The sequence below is a fragment of the Amblyomma maculatum genome, chromosome 1 (assembly GCF_055883805.1).
Source record: "Amblyomma maculatum isolate TAMU_Amacu chromosome 1, ASM5588380v1, whole genome shotgun sequence".
Taxonomy (NCBI): domain Eukaryota; kingdom Metazoa; phylum Arthropoda; class Arachnida; order Ixodida; family Ixodidae; genus Amblyomma; species Amblyomma maculatum.
In genome coordinates, this window is record NC_139344.1 from 92007248 (window position 1) to 92031557 (window position 24310).

Here is a 24310-nt window from a genome sequence, read left to right on the forward strand (position 1 = left end):
GGAGCTACGTTCCGGTCGCCGTTTGGCAACTGCTACCATTGTCATGTCAACCGAGAGCAGTCCCGACCCGGCCGGACCCTCTACCTCGGCGGCACCGACGCCGCCGACTCTACCCACACGACAACGCGACCCGCCGCTTTTCGCTGGTTATCGCGACGAAGACGTCGGTGACTGGCTCGACACATATGAACGCTGCAGTGCCTACAACCGGTGGGACGATGCTTTAAAATTATTTAACGTTTCTTTCTACCTCATTGAGATCGCCAGAAACTGGTTCATTAATCGCGAACCCCACACTACTAACTGGACCACTTTCAAACAGCAGTTCCGGCAATACATCGCCGACCTGGAAGGTCGGACTGAGGTCGCGAAAAACAAGCTCGCTTCCCAATTTCAAGGTCCCGATGAATCATATGCGTCTTACATAGAGGCCGTACTTGCACTTTGCCGGCATATCAGTCCCACCATGACGGAACCTGAACGCGTACACCACGTCTTAAAAGGGATCCATGATGTGGCTTATCACACCTTAGTTGCCCAGAGCCCTTCAAGTGTTGATTCAACTATTAAGACCTGCCAACGCCTCGACCAGCTGCAGTCTTCTCGATTACAGCCCGACTTCGCGACTGGCCCTACCTCTGCTGACCTTGATCTGCAAGCAATTATTCGAGCAATCATCCGCGAGGGGCTCCAAGCCCTCAATCCTTCCTGTCGACACGGGTGCGATCATTCTTCCGCACCTTCTAATGACGCCGTTCTCCGTAACATGATGCAAGAAGAGTTTGCAACCATCACCCACCCTATGGCATCCGAACTTCCTGCAACCCGCCCAGCGCTGACCTACGAGCACGTCGCGGCATCCCCCCCCCCCTCTTTTGGTTCCCCCACCCCGATTGGCACCAACCTACAATCACGTCAATGCAATGGCGACGGCTCAACCTGCACCACCCTATTACGCACCTTGGCGACCCTCCCGACCAGTCTGCTATTACTGTGGAATTAGAGGACATATATCCGGCTTTTGTCGTCGCCGCCTTCAGAACGAGCGCCGTGGTTACGACACCTTCGAAAGTGACATGCCTTCAGCTTCATATTATCAACGCCGGTCTAATTCAAGCCCACCTCGACGATCCTCCCCACTTCCAGTATCCTCGTCTGTGCCTCGTGGGAGCCATGTATCCCGACGCCGGTCCCCATCCCCATACCTTCGCTCAGTTTCCCCTGTCCGACCCGCCCCAACTCTCCCTGTCCGCCATCCGGAAAACTAAGTGCTGCAGTTTCCGGAGGTCAAACTGCACCCTGCGAACTTCCTGATCACCCGTATAATGTGATTGCTGTTTTCGCTGAAGGTTTACCGGTCGAAGCTTTGATTGATACAGGGGCTGCAATTTCTGTCATTCACGCTGACTTGTGCTACCGTTTGCGAAAGGTGACAACACCATATGATGGGCCTGAACTCCGTGGAGACAATGACGTCCCTTTGCGGCCTTCAGCGAAGTGCACCGTACGAGTTATCGACGGCATCCGACATCATGTGCAGTTTGCTGTGCTATCACCTTGTGCGCATCAGATGATTTTTGGATGGGATCTTTTGTCAACCGCTTCAGCGTTAATTTCTTGTGGCGACCGTGTTATCCATCTGACAGACAGCGATTTTTCATCTCTGTTTTCTGACGACATCATTCCCTCATTGCTGCCGCTGATACTGTTTTGCCTCCTCAGTGCGAGAAACTACTTACCGTTGTTTCTGACCATATCACTGACGGGACGTACTCATAGCACCATCTTACCGTCATCTTGCACGCGGCATCCCCTTTCCGTCTAGTTATGTCCGGTTCTACAACGGCTCAGCGACAGTATCGGCCACTAACACTTCACGTGAATCCCTCGTGCTCCCAAAAGGAACTTCTCTCCCTTGCATGGTGGATGTTCAACCTTTTTTCCTGATGGTGCTCACCGCCATGCTGTCTCAGCAATGTGTTCGTCAGATGTCTCTCTCTCTCTCTGTTCTCACAAAGGCTATTAATCCTAACCTCACGCCGAACCAACGCCAAGAACTGCTGATTTTGCTTCAACACTACCAAGCCATTTTTGATGCCACTTCCCACCACTGGAACGGACTAGTGTTGCGCACCATCGCATTATTATGAAGGTAACTCTATCGTTCGCCGACGGCCTTATCGGGTTTCCCTTTCTGAACGAAAAGTAATTGAAGAAAATGTAAATGACATGCTTCGTCGCAATATTATTCGTCCCTCAACAAGCCCATGGTCCTCCCCAGTAGGGCTAGTTAAAAAAAGGACGGCTCGGTACGCTTTTGTGTTGATTACCGCGCACTCAACAAAATTACCCGCAAAGATATATATCCGATGCCGCGAATTGATGACGCCTTCGACTCTCTCCAAGGCGCCGAATATTTCTCAACCTTGGACCTCCGCTCAGGTTACTGGCAAATACCTATGCACGAGGACGACAAAGAAAAAACTGCTTTCGCAACTCCCGATGGCCTTTACGAATTTAATGTTATGCCTTTCGAACTGTGTAACGCACCAGAGGCATTTGAAAGAATGATCAATATTGTACTTCGTGGCTTAAAATGGAGAACCTGTTTATGTTACTTAGACGACATTATTATCTTTTCGTCCACTTTTAACGACCATCTCACGCGCCTGAATGAAGTCCTCGCGCATCTCGCTTCAGCGGGCCTTCAGCTCAACACCTAGAAGTGCCATTTTGCACAGAAGGAAATTAAAATATTGGGAAATCTGATCAGCCATGACGGCATTCGTCCAGATCCTGAAAAAATTATCGCGGTCTTGAACTTTGGTCGTCCACAACGGACTACAGATTTGCAGTTTCCTTGGCCTGGCGTCTTACTTCCGGCGTTTTATAAGGCATTTTGCAACTATTGCTGCTCCACTTCATGAGCTACTTGAAGCACGCAGCCCTTTCATGTGGACTGAACAGTGCGAGACTGCTTTTAAAAAAGTACGTCCTCACATCAGATCCTGTTCTTGGCCACTTCAGTGACAGCGCTCCAACCATCCTGCACACCGACGCCAGTGGTCACGGTCTTGGCGCTGTACTTTTGCAGCGTGATGCAACTTCGCGCGAGAAAGTGATTGCCTTCGCCAGTCGGACTATGACTCCAGCTGAGAAAAACTACACCATTACCGAGCAGGAGTGTCTTGTCATCGTCTGGGCTGTCCGAAAATTTCTCCCTTACCTATACGGTCGGCACTTCACAGTGGTGACCGATCACCATGCTCTTTGCTGGCTGTCTTCACTAAAAAAATTGACAGGCCGGCTTGGCCGTGGGATTCAACGCCTCAAGAATACCATTTCGACGTCACTAATAAATCTGGTCGTCAACACCAAGACGCCGATGCTCTTTCTCGCTGTCCACTTTCGGAGTCAACTTGCTGTTTTTCTTCCCAATGCATTTCCGCATCTGACCAGAGCCGACCATCTCTTTCTCCGACGTATATTACAACAGTTTCTTTCGACGACTCTGAGAACAAACACGCTCTTCGCTCACAGAAATTAGCCGATGCCTACTGCCGTCCCATCATCGACCGCCTTATCGGCGCTTCGGACCCACCCAATGCTAGGCTTCGCCGACAGCTTCGCAATTTCAAGCTCTAAAATGGCATCCTACGCCGCTACGTGTATTGCCCTGATGCAACTTGCTGGATCCCAGTTGTGCCGCGTGTGCTTCGCCCACGTATACTAGCTGCTCTCCACGATGACGCTACTGCAGGTCACCTTGGTTTTGACAACACCTACGACCACGTGAAAAAACGATTCTTGTGGCCTGGCCTATGGTGACCCAGCGTTGCCAAATACGTCGCATTCTGCCCTCTGTGCCAACGTCGCAAACGGCCGACTTCTTCTCCCGCTGGCCTTCTACAACCTCTTCCTTGTCCCGCCACGCCATTCAACGTAGTCGGCATCGACTTATACGGTCTCCTGCCTCTCTCCGATGGAGGTAACTATTGGATTATAACAGCTGTTGACCACCTCACACGCTACGCTGAGACAGCACCTGTACCGACTGGTTACGCACAAGAAGTAGCAAAATTCTTTTTGCGATCAATTGTGTTGCGTCATGGCGCTCCTCAGGTGCTCCTAAGTAACCGCGGGACGGCCTTCTTATCGACAGTCGTTGCCGAAGATCTTAACGCCTCATCCACCCTTCATAAAAGAACCTCAAGCTACCATCCCCCAGACCAACGGTCTGACTGAGCGATTTCATCGCACCTTATGGGATATGATATCCATGTAGATCACATCAGATCATCAAAATTGGGACACTATTCTAGCATTCGTAACATTCGCCTAGCATACAGCAGTACAGAGGACTACCGGTTACTCTCCATTTTTTCTTGTTCATGGCTGTCCTCCCACTACAATTCTCGACACTTCCTTCTTTTCTATGCCCGACTACTCTACATCAGTAACTCCCCAGTTCTTATCTCGTGTGGCCAAATGCCGTCATCATGCCCGCCTCAACACAGCAGCCTGCCAGGAAGACCGCAAGAGTCGCTCTACACATCGCGTGGTCTCTTTTCGTCCTGGTGACGAAGTACTCCTTTATACACCATTGCGAACCCCTGGCCCTAGTAACAAATTCCACCACCGCTACGTTTGTCCCTACGAGGTCATCAGCCAAACTTCCCCAGTGAACTACAAAGTCACGCCTGTTGATCCCCCAGCCGATCAACGCCACCGTGGAACTGAAATTGTTCATGTTTCGAAACCGTTTGTGCGCCGCAGTGCATCGGTTAGTTAAGGGCGGCCAGGCTGGCCGCTTTCGACCCCCCGGGCAGATTGTGGGAGCCTTCCGTGGATGTCCTTTAATTTGTCCATACCATGATCTTCTTCTTTCATTTATACATACCATCGTCATCGTCTCGTGGGTGCCGGCTCCGTCACGCGCCTGGGTTCGTCATCGGATTAAAACGCTAGACAAGGCATCGCTGGCCTTGCCGTCACGACCTTGCCGTCTCGACCTAGCCTCCTTTCACAATATATACCGGGTGTCCCAGCTAACTTGAACCAAGGGATACAAAATAATACATTTGAGGTAGGTCAGTGAAGCCAATTGCATTCAACTGCCAGCCTCCTTGCGCACTACAGGCAATTTTTTGTTTTGCAATGACTTAATTAGCTAATTATGTTAATTTTTCTAATTTAATAAATATAGACTTTAGACCAAACATGTGAATTGGAAACTAATAGAGCACCTTCAGAAACCCCCATTCGATTTATTGCGATAAAGAAAGTCTCACGTGTTTCTTTTTTTCTGGGCTCAAAAGAAAGCCCACGAAATACAAATAATACCACGTGACTAGCGCATTTGTGCGCCGCGATTGTGGTGCTCTCAGTCGTGGTTTGAGCGAACGAAATTAGTGGCGGTCGTGTCTCGGCCCTGTGAAAGCGACAGGCCGATATGCCTGCAATGGCTTCTTCGCCCGCGTCAGACAACCGGCCCACGTGAAGGTGCAAGTAGCGGCGAGAGTGGCGAGCCGACACCACGGAGATTTTAACAAGGCCTGCTTCTCTCCCATCAGCGAACGTCACGACAAACGGATGAGCGATACGGTATCAGCCACTGAATCTGCGCATACAGGCTTGTGTAAAGGGGAGAGATGACATCATGTGACTGGACTAAAATTAGCGCTGCATCTTCATTTGCCGGTTGTTTATCGTCATCCGCTTGTCGGGATGTAGGCTGCTGCGGTGCGTAGGCCTGGCCAAGATCGCGGTGGCGACGGGCGAGCTCGAGCTCGCTCCAACCATCGCCAACATTTCTGCCTGCCGCTGCAACGGGACAATCGGGTCACGGCCGCAACTGATTTCGTTCACTCAAACCACGACTGAGAGCACCACAATCGCGGCGCTGAATTGCGCTAGTCACGTGGTATTATTTGTATTTCGCGGGCTTTCTTTTGAGCCTGGAAAAAAAGATACACGTGAGACTTTCTTTATCGCAATTAACGGAATGGGGGTTTCTGAAGGTGCTCTACAAGTTTCCAATTCACATGTTTGGTCTAAAGTCATTATTTATTAAATTAGGAAAATTAACATAACTAGCCAATTAAGTAATTGCGAAAAAAAAATTGTCTGTAGTGCGCAAGCAGGCTGGTAGTTGTATGCAACTGATTTCACTGCCCTACCTTAAATATATTATTTTGTAACCCTTGGTTTTAGCTGGGACACCCGGTATATATATATATATATACACACACATATATATATATATATATATATATATATATATATATATATATATATATATATATATATATATATATATATATATATATATATATATATATATATATATATATATATATATATATATATATATATATATATTTTATATATATATATATATATATATATATATATATATATATATATATATATATATATATATATATATATATATATATATATGTATATTGCTGCTCCGCCTGTTCTGAAACAATGCGCTGTCTGAAGCGGGACTCTATGCGTGCTTAAGAGGATAGTCGTTAAATTTTCTTCTCAGACGCTGCATAGAAAGGAAAATTAGAAAAACACAAAGCAATTTCAGATACCTTCGTTGCAAACTGCGCTGGTGTTTCCGGCGGCCAAAGGCTAAAATGCTACACAAAGTTGACAAATGAAACTTTTTCACCGCCACACGCAAAGTTGACAAACTAAACTTCCTTAACTACAGCGAGGGGGTTACGTAAGCAAGCACATCGCCGAAGGAGAAGAAAGCACAAAACGGAGGAGTGCAAGCGCATACGCAAATACACACACTAACTTGAATAATCCAACTTATTTCATGCGGTCTTCCTACTTTCTCCTTGTTCTTCCCTCCATTCTATACCACTGAATACCTTCCCGAGCGAGTAGAAATCTTTATTTGGAGCAGCTCCGTGGACGCATTACTGGTTCTAATCATTCCAAGGAGGCACTTTTACTCTTCCGTGCAAGGGCGCACTGCATGAGACCCGCAAGTATAGTTATGTGTACTTCTAACGTCAACCCAGTTGGTAAGCAACGGGCGAGTCCCTTTAAATAAGTTATCCTGTAGTTTACTTCCTTAAACTAAATGCGACGTAGGTGCGCTGACAGCGCCACTTCGCTTACTTTTGTGCATCTTCGTTAACCTTGGTAATTGTGCGGCAGAGTTTCAGTGGGACTAAACCTAGGGTGAACAATTTTATTGCGGCTGGAAAACGGGAAAGCATGCTCCCTTTCGACTTCGCTTTAAGCAGTAATGAGGAGAACTATGAAGACTTTTGTTATACGCAAGTTTTTCGTTGCAATCGGGTTTTTTGTTCCATCCGAGTGTTTCGATCGCCTCTGCCACCTTCAAGACGAAAACAAAGATTTCCCTCTATCGCCGTTTTCTCGCCTGCGAACTGTGGCAGGTGGCCCTTCTTTTTATTAACCCCCTTGGAGCAGCAGGTCGTTTCTCTACAAGAAAGCTTTTTTTGCTAGCAAGGCACTGAGTCCAAATGTGTGCTCGGTGCACTTCATTTTTTTCCCTCGACTCTGGGTTTCTGGTCGACTGCGCACAAATGGGAGCTGAGGAAGACGACCATTGAAGCGGATCAGTTCGCTCCGCTCTGGATTCTAAACCTATTTCGCGGCCGTGAAGTGCTTTATTTTAGCTTATTTCTCTGAGGGTTCATCTGCGGGTAAGACGCTTTTTCGCTAGCGAGGCACTTTGTGTTCACGTACTTAATTAATTTCAACCTTCCCGCTACGGAATCATTTCTCTTCATCCACGTATATATATATTAAGTTTCTTCACCATTTCTCCTCATCACCTCCAAAAGCAGTACGCATACGGTGAGTTGAGTGGAGCATACGCGTGCTGGCACATTAAGTCCTTTTTTATTTATTACATTATGTGGATCAAAAATGGTTCGAACAGGAGCCAAGCTCGCTCGCGTCTGCCATAATCACCTCCATAGGCACAAACGTTTATTGAGAAAAGAACAGGAAAGAAGTATAAAGTATAAAAGTTATATAATACAGAAACCGGCGATGCGGAATGGAAGCACCTGTTCGCCCGGTAGCCTGGCTTTCTTTCATGCTGTCATAAAATACGATGAAAACAGTTTGGTGGGAGGAGGAGGAGGAGGAGGAGGAGGAGGAAACAACTTTATTTAACGCATTGCATTAAGCGTTAAGAATGTCCTGGGCCAGGGTCACCAAGGCCGACTGATCTTGCAGCTGGTCAGAGGCTAACCAAGCCTCCACGTTGGGGGAGAAGGGTGTGGAAAGTGAGGAGATTGGAGGGCGACAGGGCATGAAAAGATGCAATGCTCCAAGTTTGCATAGTATTCTGGGCAATTTGGGCATGCAGGGGAATGTATGATTCTGTATAGAAAAGATCGGGCAGGAGTAAGCAGTGTATTTAGTTGTATGCGTCTAAGAATGCGGATTTGCGTGGTAGTGAGAGATTTATCAGGAAGAGGAAGTGTACCGAGTGTTTCTCTAATGTTGTCGTAGTGAACGTTAATTTCTTTTTTGTAGTGAAGAGCAGTGTCCCACGTTGGTGGATAAGGCCAGGGAATCCCAGGCGCCCCGTGTTGAAGTTCGCGGGCGAGGCGATGCACTACCTCATTGCCTGGGATTCCAGCGTGACCAGGAATCCACCTCAGTGTTACAGTGTGGGGACGTAGTTTGGTAAGAGCTCTGTGTAGATCATCGTGTAGTTCTTCAGGAATGCGACCCGTGTGAATGGCGTGTATAGCTTGTATTGAATCAGTGTATATGGTATATCCTGAAGGGTTAGGGGGTGCTTGTGCGAGGTCTTGAATACTGGTAACTATTGGTAGGGTCTCGAGAGTCGCTGTAGGAGGAGGATCTATGTAAGGACCGAGGGTATGCGTCACTACATCGCTACAGCTCTGAATTGAGTAAGCAGCCGCTCCGACGTTAGTTCGTGATGCATCTGTGTAGATGATCGTGGAATCTGTCGGGTGAACATGGTTGGAAACGCGAGCGGAATGTCTGCCTGTGTTAGTGTCGGGTGCAACGTTTTTTGGAATGGGGATTATTCTGAGGTTATCCGGGAGCGAAGAAGGAGGGGTAATTATAGGGAGGTCTATAGGTTTGAGTGCAACCTGCTGTAGTATCCAATGTCCTTGTTTGGTGCTAGAAAGACGTGCCATTTGCCGGTCGCGATGTTGTTGTATGAGGTCTCCCAGGGGCAAGAACAGCCCCGTAGAGTATAGGCGCTCCGTGGACGTATGTACAGGGACGTTAAGGGCGGCCTTGTACAATATGTGAAGCGCAACCTCAATCTGATGTCTTTGGCGACAAGTTAGTGTAAGGTAAGGAATCGTATATAAAATTTTGCTAAGTGCTAATGCGTGGACAAGCTGCCTGACTTGACCCTCGCGTAGCCCGGCGTGCTTATTGACTATGCGGCGAACTAGATGCGTAAGCTGATTGCAAACTTTAATGGTTGTAGATACATTGGCCTGATTGGTTGACTCATGGATATGAAGTCCGAGGATCCGGCAGGATGATACACGAGGGATGGGGTGACCTGCCATTGTGAGATTGATCAGCTGGTTATGTTGGCGTTGATAGCGAGTTTTTGCACAATCAGCAGCAATTCGGATTTTTCAGGTGCGGGAGATAGCCCTACTTTGTCAAGGTAACTAACGACTGCATCGATACCTTGCTGTAGGGTCTCCTCTACTGCTCCAGGAGACCCAGAAGTGCACCAAAGAGTAAGGTCGTCTGCATAGAATGTGTGTTTTAGGTTTGGGATAGACGCTAAAGTACGAGATAGGGGAGCCATTGCAAGGTTAAAAAGGGTGGGTGACATAATATCGCCCTGAGGAGTACCACGTGTGAGGGGGAAAGGATCAGATATCGAATCGGGGAGACGGAACTTGGCCGTACGGTCGCGGAGAAATGCTGTGAGGTAGCCATACATCTTTGGACCACAGCCAGTAGAGGCAAGGATGTTTAATAGAGGATCGTGGGCAAGGTTATCAAAAGCTTTTCGCACATCAAGGGCCACTATGGCTTGGATCTGGGAAGTGGGCGGAGGGTCAAATTCGTGCATGAGGAGAAAAAATAGGTCCTGAGTAGACACACTTTTTCGGAAGCCAATTCGTTGAGGGGGAAAGAAATCTATGGATTCAAGATGAGTCTCGAGCCGATTGAGCACCATCCGCTCCATGGTTTTTCCCAGGCATGATGTTAAAGAAACTGGGCGGAGGTTTTGAAGCGCAGGTTTTTTGCCTGGCTTTGGAAGTAGGGTTATAAGTGATTGTTTCCAAGATGCTGGGAGTGTGCTTTCTTCCCAATGTAAGTTTATAATGCTGAGAAAATGTTCTTTGTCCTTGTCAGAGAGATTTCGAATGAGTGAGTATGTAATCTGGTCTTCACCTGGGACTGACTTCCGCTTTAGCTGTTGTAGCGCCCAGTCGAGATCTCAGAGGGTAAACGGCTGATCGAGTTCTACATTGGAAGCATCAGTGTACGGAGTATAAAAGCTGGGTAGGGGAGAAGGAATGTAGAGATCGCGGAGTTGGGCTGTTAAGGCATCCGCGCCTAGTTGAGAATAGTGCTTCTCGAGAGTGGGAACAGGAACCGGTTGAGGCCCGAGTAGTTCTCTGAGTAAATGCCAGGTTCTTTTTTGATTTAGTGTGCCGTTAATGGTGTCACAAATTTTGTTCCATTGATTGGTGTCAAGTGTAACGCAGTGTTCTTTAACCTGTCGCGTCAATTCGGTGACTCGGTCGGAGAGGCGAGCATTGTTGGGCTGAGTGCGAAGAGTGCGCAAGAGTCGTTTCCGCCTCTTCCAGATGCGTACAAGGTAAGGTTCCGGATTATCTGACGGGGCTGAAGTGAAACTCTCCTGCGTAGCTTGTTTCTGAGCATGTTTGAGTGCTTTTGTCCAGTTCTGAAGACTGCCAGTAGTATGAGAGGTGTCGTGTATAGTGCGAAAGGTATTCCAGTTTGTGTGGGAAATTTTACGTTAACGCGGACGGGTATGGCTAGGGACAGTGATGTTAATAATGTAATGGTCGCTGAGCACTTTTTCATCTGTAACTTGCCAGGTGACCTCTCGCAGTCCGCGGCCCACTGTGAGGTCTGGCATGGTGGATTGTTGGTTCCTGTAACCTTCCCGGGTAATGGAGTTTGGGGTGTTATAAACAGTTAATTGAGCTCCGTTTAATTCGTCGTTGAGTATACGGCCAGGTCGGAAGGTGTGTGGGTAACCCCAGATAACGTGCGGGGCATTAAAATCCCCACCTGTTAGTCGTTAGTCGTTTCCTTACTGAAAAGTGTACAACTGAACGAATCAGCAGCGACACCGACATGGTACCGCAATGAAGCTCTCTTGCTGCACCCCATACGCGTGTTTCGGTTTTGTGCTTACATGCGGGAAACTGCGTTATTTCGTCTGCTTTCTTTATTATTCTATTTTACAATAGAAAAATCTTTTTTATTAGGCTTCTGCTTCAGCTTGTCTTTGGAGCTTTTATTTGCTGCATTTTAAGATATACCGTGATAGCAAGGCAAGGTTGGCTCTCCTACTGAGGGTAACAAGGCTATATTTTCGGTCAGTTAGTTGGCCATCATTTAACGGTACGCGTTGCTAAGAATACAATGCAAAAATGTACAGAAGGACGCACATAGCAAGCTGACTGTGCTTCATGAAACGTTGAATGCGAAAGAGCGCGCATATTCCATTCAGGAGGCCACAGAACAAAATGATAGCATACGCGCCTAACAGAACACATGGCTCATGACTTCGAGATGAAATTTGGCTTAACCGTAACCAGAGGGGCTCCTGAAAATTACTGTCAGATAAAATTTGAAGGACGCGCCGACCTCCGGAGACATTAACGCAGACCGGGGATGTTCTTTCATGACCTTAGCACCGGTTACATTCGTTATTTGTGCTCCACGTCTTCTGAAGGTGAGAACCAAGACATTATAGGATTAAGATCAACTTGAAGATGAGGGCCTGGTCAAAACTTGTCAAGCAAACCCCATTGTATACGTTGCCAGGTAACCTTCATTAAGCAGTTGGCATGAATGAACCAGATTTAAAAAAAAAAAAAACTAAATTCCTGAAAATGATAGCCATTTCTTTCCAAAGACGATCCACAAAATGCTAAAGATATTGCCACCAAAATTAAGGAGAAAAATATTTGAAAGTTTACGCAAAGTTTAACTAAGATATTCTTCTTTTTCTCTGAATACATTGCCTTGTTTTGTGCGGCTCTGACTTAGCCCGCTTTAACAGGTAAGCAATCGTGTGTTAATCAGCGTCGATAAATATAGCTGGGGGTTATAGCCGTTATCAGAAAAACTAAAAATAAATAAGCTAGCTGTCCTCACTTATTTTCAGAGTAGCCAGCACAATGCTTCAGAGTGTATGGCGCGCTAGTTCATGGTACCCTGGCCGCAGACGGAATAGAGTGTTTTGAATGTAGATTCCCTTGCTTGCGCGCACCTTGTATACGGCGCGGTTTGGCCACACGCGAGACTTTTCTGAAGCCACCACGTTTTATTATTTGTCGCTAAGTCATACTGGGTGGCGTTACGCAAATATAGACTGTTAACGAATCGGAATTGCAGCTTCCGTCAAAGTTTATTTTCCCGGTGAAAGGATGCTGCTGCTCCAGACGAACAACTTTCGACAGGAACGTTAGTCCTTCAGTGAGCCACTTTATGATGCACACAAACTTCTAAAAAATTGGTCTTTTTTTTAAGTTAAACACCCTTGCAGTTTAATTCAGCTGCTTAGTTACGTTAAAAAAGGTCTTCATTGTCCAATAAAACGGTTCTCCCCTTGGCGTGTGAGAAACGGTGCTCAAATCCACCAGTAGCCTTGGATGCGACCTGTTGCGGATGTTTACTGATCAGAGACATTCGGCTCTTGTTCGCAAGGACTCGGGATGGAAGTACGGCCATATCGACTACATTTTGTGGCGCAATTATGACGCACAGTAGAGCCGCAGTGCTCCAAATTAATGCGGAGTTCTTCACTATGCAGACCCATCCTCGCGGGTTTATGCCATCCTCTTCCTGAACACTGATATTTCTCTTGGCGCGGGTCATATGCTGCTAACGAAAAGTACAGAAAATACCGGGCCTTTGCTTTCTTTTAGAAAATTTGCTTCTGGCATAAACCCACATTTTGGATACAGGCTTCGGTCTGTTGCAAACGAAGGTCACCGAAGGCAAGGCAGAAATGTAGGGACACAATTACCGGAAGAATGGCCGAATCCAAGCTCAATAGACGGATTGTTTGGGGTGCCGTCTTCTACTCAAACTATTCAAACTGCGCTGAGTGGTCGGTGGTCGTAAATTGAACTTAAGTTTCCTCCACTGATATGCCGTAGACGCAGTTTAATTGCAAATGGTTCTGTTTATGTGCAAAACAATTTTGTTTAATATCAGTACTTATGCCGCTAACCTGCAACCTAAATAGTCTCCAAGCGTTAGTTGCATGTGTTAAAAGAAGTGCTGAAATGTGGAACATTTATTTCAAGCAAATATGAGACCGAAGCTGTCTAGCAAGTTCTACGAAAAAAAGCTTGTTGACTAAATCACTACCGTTTCAATATGCTTTCAGGAACTCCCGACACACCCATAACGCAGTGTTTTAGATTGTTACTATTCTGCGATGCATGAGTGCGGTATAGAAATAATTTAGTTCTCGACTTATTTTACCGCTGCAACTGAAAGATAACCAAAAAACCGCGTCCTGCTGTATGCTGAGGCAGAGTAATATTCTCTTCGAACTGTTCTTAGTGCATGTGGAAGTATCTGGAACACAGATGATTTAACGCTGCTTCGATATGTCGTAAGCAGTGCTACCAATAGAGTTAACATGAAACAAAAGAAAGCTAGCATGTCGCACGACGTTCCTGCCATGACTATGTGACGACACTTTACATCGTAGTACGTGAGAGAATTCTGGCCGCCTTAAAGCCTGGCAATGTAAGCGATCATTCCCAAGCGAAACGCTTTGCACCGTGATTAATTTTGTACCTTTATTCGAAGCGATGAAAAATGTGCATGCCTCTTTTTAAGCAACAAACAGCAAAGCCCTTATGACCGCTTCATATTTATTCCTCACAAAAAACTCAGCACTTGCTGTGTTAGCAGAACTCCTATTTGAAAGCCTGGAAGTTATCAGTAAGACAAAAAAAATCCGCCACGTGCTTGATGAAATCCGTTCGTTTCCTGTACTCAAAATTTCGCTGCGTTAATCGGTGCACAAACCTATATATTTTGAATAAAGCCTCTCGGATGGATGCTAAGTACGGAGACGTGCAATTTAATGTTTAAGCCGATGAGCGAGCCTTCTAAAGCGAAGAATGCCTGCGTTGAAACGCTCAGTACCGCAGAAAAAGGTCACAGCAAAGTACTGGGCCGGGTCTGAAGGTTCGCACCAACACAAAACGTAAAGAAACGAAGAAATCATCAACGGGCCCCAAGCAATGAAAGCGTGACTCTGCTCAACGTTAAACGCCAGGTGACAATTCTCGCTGCAGAATAACAGCCAAGGTTCAGCACGAGGCGACCACGCCATGAGTTTGGAGGATAACACACGCGGTCATAAGAAAAAGCGCTGAAACGGCGCAATAACTAATGTGTACATCATCCCGAGGTTTAATAGCTTGAGGTTATAATATACCAATCCGGCACCGTGGTAGGTTTGTTTACCGGCCACAGACAATATGACAGGTAGCAACGAGTCGTCGAGTTCCCGGCTGCTGACATTTCGAAGAGTGCCAGAGTTTTTGGGGAGTTGGAATTAATCCACGGTGCCTATCTTTTGCACATACTTGAGCTTACCAGCAAGCTAATGGCGGAGATGTTTATGGAGAACCGGTGCCTTTGTGTTTTTTGTTACACATAATCACGTCGCCAAGAAAACCGGTGCAGACTATCATATAAGAACTGTCTTTAAATCGACCTCCGTCATATTGTTCTGTCGGATTGGTGACTGCCTGGTGCAAATCGCAATGGGGCAGAAAAAAAAAATCTATGCATCCGCGAGGCACGTACAGAAAACAAAAATGTCAAGATAAGAAGGAAGCGCATTGCATCGCGCCTCCTGGCGGCATACTCAGAGCCCCGGGATCAGCAGTGGACGGCACGGGTCCTCGTTGGCAGACCACCTGCACGGCTGATGAGGTGGCGTTCCAGACGCTGCAGTTGTACCACTTGCGGGACAGCCACGTGTTACCTGCGTAGTAGATGTAGTAAGAAGAAAGTAAAAAAGAAACAAAGCCTCTATTCCTAGGGGTGGTCTGACCCTGGGGAGAGGGATGAAATGGGAAAGATTCATTAATGTGCCTGAATTCAGACAAGCCGAAAGCTTGTTGCTGGCGAGGGGTATCCTAGTTCTCAAACCACCTGCGTCAGTTTTCATGATTCACCATCTCCCTCCTTACTCTACCTCCTTCATGATTATTTTTCCCTCTAACCACCGTGTTTTACGCGCACACTGCACTGCTTCATTGCGCGCGTTTAAAATTGCAGCAGAAACTTAAGCTCTTGTGGGATTTCCCATTCCCTCATTTTAGCAGGAATAACTCCGTGCCCAAAGGGAGAAAAATCCTCTGCACTTACTGTACATGTACTTAGAGTTCCCACTGGTTTCATTACGTACTATGTGACGCACCTGGAGGGCGCAGCAGATGAAAGATGCAGGGCCGTATCGCAGCTCCTACGCTGTTCCGAGCCGTGCACTCGAGTGTTCCGTAGTCCACTTCAGACTTGGGTCGGAACCTAGGCAAGACGCATTGCGAATAAGTACATCTGCCGGAAAAAACAATAAACAGAAGAAAAACAGTATGTCGTTTTGTCAAGGCCTTCGGTGAGGAAAGGAGCGCATAACACGCAATTCGAAAACCCCCGGTGCGAAAAGGCACCTTCACGGGCGCGACCGTAAGTCCCCTAGGGCGTACGTGCGATGATGAATGGGAGCCTTGGGCGAAGCTTCGGCGAAGCGGAAAGCACCCATAGATCCTGTGCTGCTTGCTGCGCTCTGCGACAGTGGTAAAAGCCGGGGCTATCACTGGCAGTCGCCGCCGAACTGGCGCAGCTCGACTTCTCCTCGAGCTGAAGATTTCAAGCGTCGCTCTTACCTCAGCGCCGCACCCGCTCGCTCATTCGGTTTGCTGGCAGTGACAATTTTGTGAGGCGCGGCCCCGTGTAACGGGAAAGCGAGAGCTTATAAAAAAAATGCGGCGGAAATAATGTAAAGAAAAGGGAGAGAGAAATTTCTGTGTGCATAGCAGACTGGGTATAGGACAGCGTTTTTAGGGCGAGAATGTAGCGGGCACGTTGCCACAGTGATGAGGCAACCAAACGCGTGATACTCGCACTTCGCGAACATGTACCTAACTATCCTGTCTCTTGTTTACGCAGAAGCACGAGATAGGATATCTGTTTTTCGCAGGTCCAGCTGGTTTCTTCTGAAATGTCAATTCTGCGTCATCAAAGCGCGCAGAAGAACGCTGGCCTATTGGGAGAGAAAACACAGTTCCCTGTACGTAAATACCGCCTCGTTGCGTTTTGTTTACCTTTTCAAAAGAAGCACATATCACGAATGTTGAAAAACAAGAAATACACGTGCCTCTTCGCTCCGATGAGAATAGTATATTGGAACCTTGTGCAGACTTCAGCTGTCCCCGCAAATTTTTCATGCATTTCACACCGACATCTCCGAGGTCCATGCCTCCTCCTCGTGTCGACGTGGCAGTTCTTTTTAACGTCGTGACGAAAGCAGTTACCTCGAAAACAGAGCCGTGCTCGCGTGTTTCGCTTCGAGCGAACCGCGAAGCCAAAAAGTCATTCTACTGCAGCGACAGTTTTAAGTCGCGGCAACGAATGGAAGCTCTGATTTATGCACCCTTGCATATTTCACGAAGACAGGCGCATGCAGACCGCGTCATTTCTTCACATTCTGAAGCGTGGAACGAGCAGACGAACTAGGCGGGAAGCTGTCTTAGCGCTGTACAGATGCAGCTCCTGCCACCCTGTATTACAGCCATGGTGGAGTACATAGCACGTGCAAAAAGATGCCAGCGCAGCTGTCTCTGAAGGACTAGCTTTTGAGCGGCGTGCGACGCAGACGTCTTAGCTGCCCTCCGCTGTCAATTAAGAGCAGGCAAACGGGGAAATGAAACAAAGCCTATACGCGCAAATTGGGCATCCTTGTGAAGAGGCGAAGGAGGCGTTCTCTAAAGCTTTAATTAGGCGCCTCATCTCATTCGGAACTCACCCTAACGAGTAGAGGACCCCTTTTATTCTTTCTGTTTTATTCCTTCGATGTGTCCGAAGTGCTCTATAGAGGCCTGTTAAATTCATGTTGCATCACAATGTGCAGACCGCTGTCTTTAGTTAAAAGTGAGAGGAAAACATTTCAAGGTAATGAGAGCTGAAGAAAGCTAAAAATGATCTTCCACAGAGGGCTTACAAGAACCAAAAGCGCTCTTGAACACCCTTGAATTATCGACGCATCATCTCTTAACACCAAAATACTGGGTGTATTGCCTATGTGTGAAGTTTTTTCTGTTGAAGAAGGAGCCTATAGAAGGCGCTGGACTGACAATGAAATGCAATGATTTGAAATGCATTAAAGGTCATTTCTCGCAAGATGCCTTCCACAAGTATTAGGCTTGTGCTTGAAAGCACTCTGAGGTCGCAAACCGGAAATGAACATCTAGTAAAATTAAACTTTGCAAATCAGTCCATATGACATCATTGAAGATGACCAAAAATAGCAGGACGATTAAGCGTCGCCTTAAAAAGTAAACACGATAGCGCCTTTAACACCGTCTTTGCGTTCTGTGTCCGAACACTCGTTAGTGTGTCATACGCATTACAAAGCGTTCACAAGGCGCCCATGTAACACGCTTGGTACGAACGATCCTTTGCGGCTTCTTGCGATCACCAGGCGCAAATCTATCGTTCTTGGTACAAGCGACTGCTCTTAACTCCTTTATATTTCCACGCATCGTTTGCCAATTACTCCTGGCAAGAACTTTGCCAGTGTTCATTGTATCAACTGCTTTTCACGTCACGAGAAGAACATAGTTATTTGCGTGCAATTAAAAAAAAAAAAAGACGGTTTCTTGTATGCTCGATTCTCAAAGCAATATCTATCCATCGGCACCAGAAAACGGCTTTAAAGAGCTGTTATTGCAGTAGTCTTGACAGTTGCTGCATAAGAGTCCGTCTGCTCTATACTGGGAAGGGGAAAACGTGTTGCAACGCGTAAAAGGTACGCCTGCACAGCCTGCTGTCAAAACGTTCTTCCATAGAGTGCATTGGTGTGTTGTACTCACCAAGACATATGGATAGCAGAAGAGAAAAATATGTAGCATGGGCTGTCAACTCTATTTTATGTAAAAAAATCAGAGACTGTTGAGCATGTTTTTATAGATGGTTAGGATAGTGTTTGTTTTTTTTTTGGGGGGGGGATGTGTTGTAGCGAACTTAGCAGTAACTCCCATAGAATTCGTTTTTTATCAGTACCGAATGATAATGATGTTCCGTATGATATGCTAATGCTTTGAGGTTTGCATAACACGAGGAAACGGCGAGCGGCAGTTTGCCTTGCTGATCTTGTCGGAGATATGAGGGAATATTTTGGGGATTTTAACTCAACAAATATTAGATGTTTTTAAGACTCAATGTACCTCCTTTTTTGTTCTTTTTTCCTCTTTTTTTTTTGCAGAAGGTGAGCAACTTCAACCTCTTATAATTAGAAAAGTTGCCTGTAAGCGGGCTCGCCGTTACGATTCGTCTAGTCAGTATCACTTTGCAAAATAAAGACACCAAAAAGAAAGAAAAAAATTCTGAGAGCACTGTGCAATCCACACTGCAGAAATGCAAAATCTAAGCATTCAGGTGCATACGGTGCATTATCTCATTATCTCTCACTATCCTTATCTATTAAATGCACCATCATTATCATTGCTAAGTAATCATTGATCATCGCTATTGTCATCGTCACGGTAGACAAAGAGAATTATAATGTGCGTTTCACGATGTCTGGCGTTGGGCCTGTACAGAATATGAAAATGCAAGATGGCAGTGCCTCATGCAGACCTTGACGCACGGCTTGTTAGAGAATACTTTAAGGAAAGCGTTGCAAGATATTGTGAACTTATAAAACTTGTAGATCCAGCACTTGAATGGTTCCCGCACATTGAAATTTTGAAATCTTCAAAAGAATTTTAACCCTGGTAGGTCATGCAAATACGGCTGACGGCTGGTGTGTAAATATTGCATGTTTTGAGTGCAATGGCGCAGTTGGTTAAAGCGCTCGGTTGTGGATCTAAGGAATGGAGGTCCGATTCCCCGTGGAGACAGGATTTGTTTATTTATTTTCAGCTATCTTCTTCAAGGTGCACAAGAAGAATCACGATGTGCGTTTGAAGATCCCAGGCGTGGTGCTAACGAATGGGAAGCGTCACAGAAAAACATGAAACGCGAAACAATTTTGGCAAGTTAACCTATTCATGCTTTACCAAATGTTATTGTATCTTATAACATTTCTTATCGTCTGTGATAATGGGGTGTATAACATTTCTTATCGTCCGCGATAATGGGGTGTAATGCATGATGTGTATTTATCTCTTCGTTTGTACAAAAATTTAATTTCTATGCTCTTTTCTCCACCCAAGTACCGTTCTATGTGTTTTGGTTTACCGAGACATGATGTACTTAAAAGAGTACGGAAAGTTCCGCTCTTGCCATGCACGAAGACTGTCTTGTTTAAGTTACACACAGAGACACTGCCTGTTAGAACGTGGTTAGAGAAAAAGGGTTTTTTCGTATCTACAGTAATTTGCCGCCTTTGTGACTGTCCGGAAACCATTGAGCACTATTTCATCGATTGTAAAGAAGCAATATTATTCTGGGATATTTTGCAACGGACGTTTAAAAAAAGACTTGATTTGACACCAAATTATCTACGATATTTCACTGCATTGCCATTTGTTGATAAGCATTTAGACATGTTCTTTCTAATTGGATTATACACAGCCTCTGGAAAACGTGCATGATGGACAGAAATTGTGAATCTGTTGTTTCTACAAAATACTAGTTCTGTAGGATGATTGTTCATTTAAGAGAATTGTAAGCAGAGACTGACTTTGAACCGGAGTGGAACGCACTCTTGGTGACGTGCTCTACATTGCCTCTTGTTTAGAGATTGACTTGGTGTATCCTGTTGCGTACCATGTTGATTTCATGCTCTTTTCTAAATCATTTGTACATAGTCCGTGTACATAGAACATTGTTTAAGTGTAATAAATAGCATGATAAAGAAAAAAAATCTCGCGCGCGGTGCAGTTGGTTAAAGCGCTTGGCTGGGGACTCGAAGGATGGATGTTCGATTCTCGGTAAAGACCGTATTTTTATTCTTCTGTGGACGTTACTTTCGGTTTCGGGTGATGACTCCATTTGATTGACAGCTATGGTGTGATCGAACGAACGGCGACAGTATGAGCCATCAAAGGCTTTCGCCTTGAAATTATTTTGTGGCCTATGCATTACGTGCCCATTTGGTGAGCCGACAGCCTGGGTTCAAACCCCAACGGAGGCAATTTTAATTTTATGACGACTTACTAGCATTTTCTGAAATCGCCCTCTTACAGGAGCCTCCGCGCCAATTTTGGATTCATATCATCCTTCCCCTCAATCATTCGCATTTGTTCAATGTTTGGAGTTTGAAATTCCCGCGCGAAGTAATGTAGTCGTAACGTCATCACAATGTTGATCCGAGGACGTTTTTACGCGACCGCATAAAACGTGACCGGTTTTCGAGCAATGCTTAATCGACAGAACCAGCTGTGCACACATTCCCGTAAATTTCTCTAGTGCTAACAAAAGTGTGACTGAAAGGAGTGCCTGGGAGTCCACAGAAAGGCTGATGAAGCGTGTGCAACGTTCCTGAATCTTTAAGCTGGCTCCTCAGCCCACAGAGCCCACTCATAACCTGAAGAAATAATGCTCCAAATATGTTGCGAGAAGCTAACACTGACCTCCGCAAGAAAGGCGCCTTTTTCGTGCTCTGGCCCTTTATCAACGCTGCAATGAAGTTGACGTAGCAGAAGATTTCTATAAAATGGTTGTGGGCACAACGCAGCCACAGTTACTAATTTCAGAGGTTTTTGCGTCACTTTCGCAGAATGACCAATACGACTCGCTCTTTTCAATGCCTGAATTTAACGCCGCTTTTGCCTCTTGTCGGCATTCATCTGCACCCAATCTTGGCGGCATTTCTTATTCAACTTTATCTAACCTTGGCTAGGATGGGCAACCTGCGCTACTTAATTACTTTAATGTTTTATGGGCTTCTAGTGTTGTTCCACAGCATTGAAAGATCAGTCGCCTGGTTTTTCTTTTGAAGCCTGGAAATCATTTTTTCGAGCTCACCTCATACCGGCGAGTTGCTATAGTAAGTTTTGTTGGAAAAGTTATGAAACGAATCATTCTGGCATGATTTGAATAGTTTCTAGAAACTAATGATAATTATCCGAATATGATTACTGGACAGCCTTAAAGCGGTAAAGAAGAAATTGGGCATAGGCAAAAAGCAGATGTATGCGCTAAGGGACAAGGCGGGCAACGTCATCACTAATATGGACAAGATAGTCAAAGTAGCCGAGGAGTTCTATACAGATCTCTACAGTAGCCAAAGTAGTCAGGACCGTAATGAGATTGGTGGTAGGGAAAAGCAGTCAGACGTTCCACCAGTGACGAAGGACGAGGTCAAGAAAGCACTAGAAACTATGAAAAGGGGGAAATCAGCTGGCGAGGATCAGATAACTAGACTTGCTGAAGGACGGGGGGGATATCGTGCTAGAAAAACTGGCCACCCTGTATACGCAGTGCCTGGTGTCATCGACGGTACCGGAACCATGAAAGAATGCAAACTTTATCCTCATTCACAAGAAAGGGGACTCTAAAGACCATAAAAATTACAGACCAATCAGCTTACTGTCTCTTACGTATAAGGTATTTACTAAGGTAATCGCTAATAGAATCAGGACAACCTTAGACTGCAATCAAGCAAAGGATCAAGCAGGGTTTCGGAAACGGTACTCTACTATCGATCATATCCATACCATCAATCAGGTGATAGAAAAATGCTCGGAATATAACCAGCCCTTATACATAGCATTCATTGATTACGAAAAAGCCTTTGACTCAGTTGAAACCTCGGCGGTGATGCAGGCATTGCGAAATCAGGGGGTAGACGAGCCGTACGTGAAAGTGCTGGAAGATATATATAGTGGCTGCACAGCAACCACAGTTCTGCATAAAGAAAGCAACAAAATTCCCATAAAGAGAGGTGTTAGGCAAGGAGACACAATCTCCCCAGTACTATTCACAGCTTGTTTAGAGGAAGTATTCAGAGACTTGGAATGAGAGCAGTTAGGGATAAGGGTAGATGGAGAATACCTCAGTAGTCTGCGGTTTGCTGATGACATTGCCTTGCTAAGCAACTCGGGGGATGAACTGCAAATAATGATTGATGACCTAGACAGTAAAAGTAGAAAGGTAGGCTTGAAAATCAATATGCAGAAGACTAAGGTAATGTTCAACAGCCTCGGGAAAGAACAGCAGTTTACATTAGGTAGCGAAATACTGGAAGTAGTAGGCGAATATGTCTACTTAGGACAGGTAGTAACCGCAGATCCGGACCATGAAAAGGAAATAACAAGAAGAATAAGATTGGAATGGAGCGCATTTGGCAAGCACTCGCAGATTATGACTAGCAGCTTACCGGTATCGCTCAAGAGGAAAGTATACAACAGTTTCATCTTGCCTGTACTCACCTATGGGGCTGAAACGTGGAGGCTAACCAAGAGAGTTCTACTTAAGTTGAGGACAACCCAGAGGGCTATGGAACGAAAAATGGCAGGGGTAACTTTAAGAGATAGAAAGCGTGCAGAGTGGGTCAGAGAAATAACTCGTTACTGACATTCTAGTGGAAATTAAGAAGAAGAAATAGACATGGGCAGGACATGTAGTGCGAAGAGAGGATAACCGATGGTCGCTGAGGGTAACAAACTGGATTCCAAGGGAAGGAAAGAGTAGCAGGGGGCGGCAGAAAGTTAGGTGGCCGGATGAGATTAAGAAGTTCGCAGGGGTCAAGTGGAAGCAGCTAGCACAGAACCGGGTTAAGTGGAGAAATATGGGAGAGGCCTTCGCCCTGCAGTGGGTATAATCAGGCTGCTGCTGCTGATGATGATGATGATTACTGGATTTCATCGAGGACGCTCTTCCATCGACAGCGTGATCGACTTTTTTGCGACAGTAGAACACGAAAAGCGTCACCGTCGACTACAGTAGCTGCTGTATATTTAGATATAAAGGGGGCTTACGAAAACGTCCTTCATGATGCTATTCTTGATGGACTTGACGACTTGAGAAGTGGTGGCCGGCTGTAGCTATGGATTGTGAGCTATCTCAACGGCCGCTCTGTTTACAAGGCTACATCTGATATAGATACTACCCGTCATCAGGTCAGTCGTGGAGTTCCACAGGGAGGAGTCCTTAGCCCAACTTTGTTTAATCTTACGCTAATGGGCCGGGTGAGTGAATTGCCAAGTAAGATCCATATCAGTGCATATGCTGGCGACATCTGCATATATGCTTCTGGTTAATCGCACCCGAAACTACGTGCGAGATTGCAACCAATGCAACGTCATCGACATCGATGTACCTACGGCGTCTAAGTTAACTCTTAGCGGCAGAAGAGTACATTGTTCGCATTTACAGGAAAACGTGTCAGCCGCTACCCAATTACTCTACATGGAGTTCTGATATCGCATGCCTCCAAGTCCAATTACAGATTCTTGAGAGCAACTATTGACCGCAGACTGTCTCGGCCAAAACATATTAATAAGGTGAAGAAAAGGCTTATTAATTTTTGCCATGTTCGTCGCTTCATAGCAGGCATCAAATGTGGCCCATCTGAGCGCTCCTTACTACAGCTTTACGAGACGCAGTTCGTAGGCTGCATCCGGTAGTCTCCCAGTACACTCTGATATGAGCATTTCCCGCTTGCGGACTTTAGAGAGTGTGCAAGCACTGCCGCTGAAGATGGGCCTTGAATTGCGCAGATGCACCTTTGACGATGGCAGAATTGAAGAGGCACATGCTCGCCCAATATCAATACACTTGTCGTACGAACCACTTTGTGTGTATTAACGAGCACTTACACGACACCGTTGTCACCCACTTGTGAAGATTCTGGATGAGCGGGCGGACTGCAGTTTTA

The 24310-nt window shown here is 46.0% G+C and overlaps 1 protein-coding gene across 1 annotated transcript in view; it reads right to left on the reverse strand.

Moving 5' to 3' along the window:
* The window catches only part of LOC146203175 (nephrin-like), a 117500-nt gene that overhangs the window by 39288 nt on the left and 53902 nt on the right, over positions 1 to 24310 (reverse strand). Inside the window, exons 7-8 of the mRNA XM_084602825.1 lie at positions 15686 to 15792; positions 15128 to 15247 (exon numbers count right to left, since the gene is read on the reverse strand). Of these exons, the coding sequence (XP_084458951.1) occupies positions 15128 to 15247; positions 15686 to 15792 (227 nt within the window). The remainder of the gene's footprint in view (positions 1 to 15127; positions 15248 to 15685; positions 15793 to 24310) is intronic.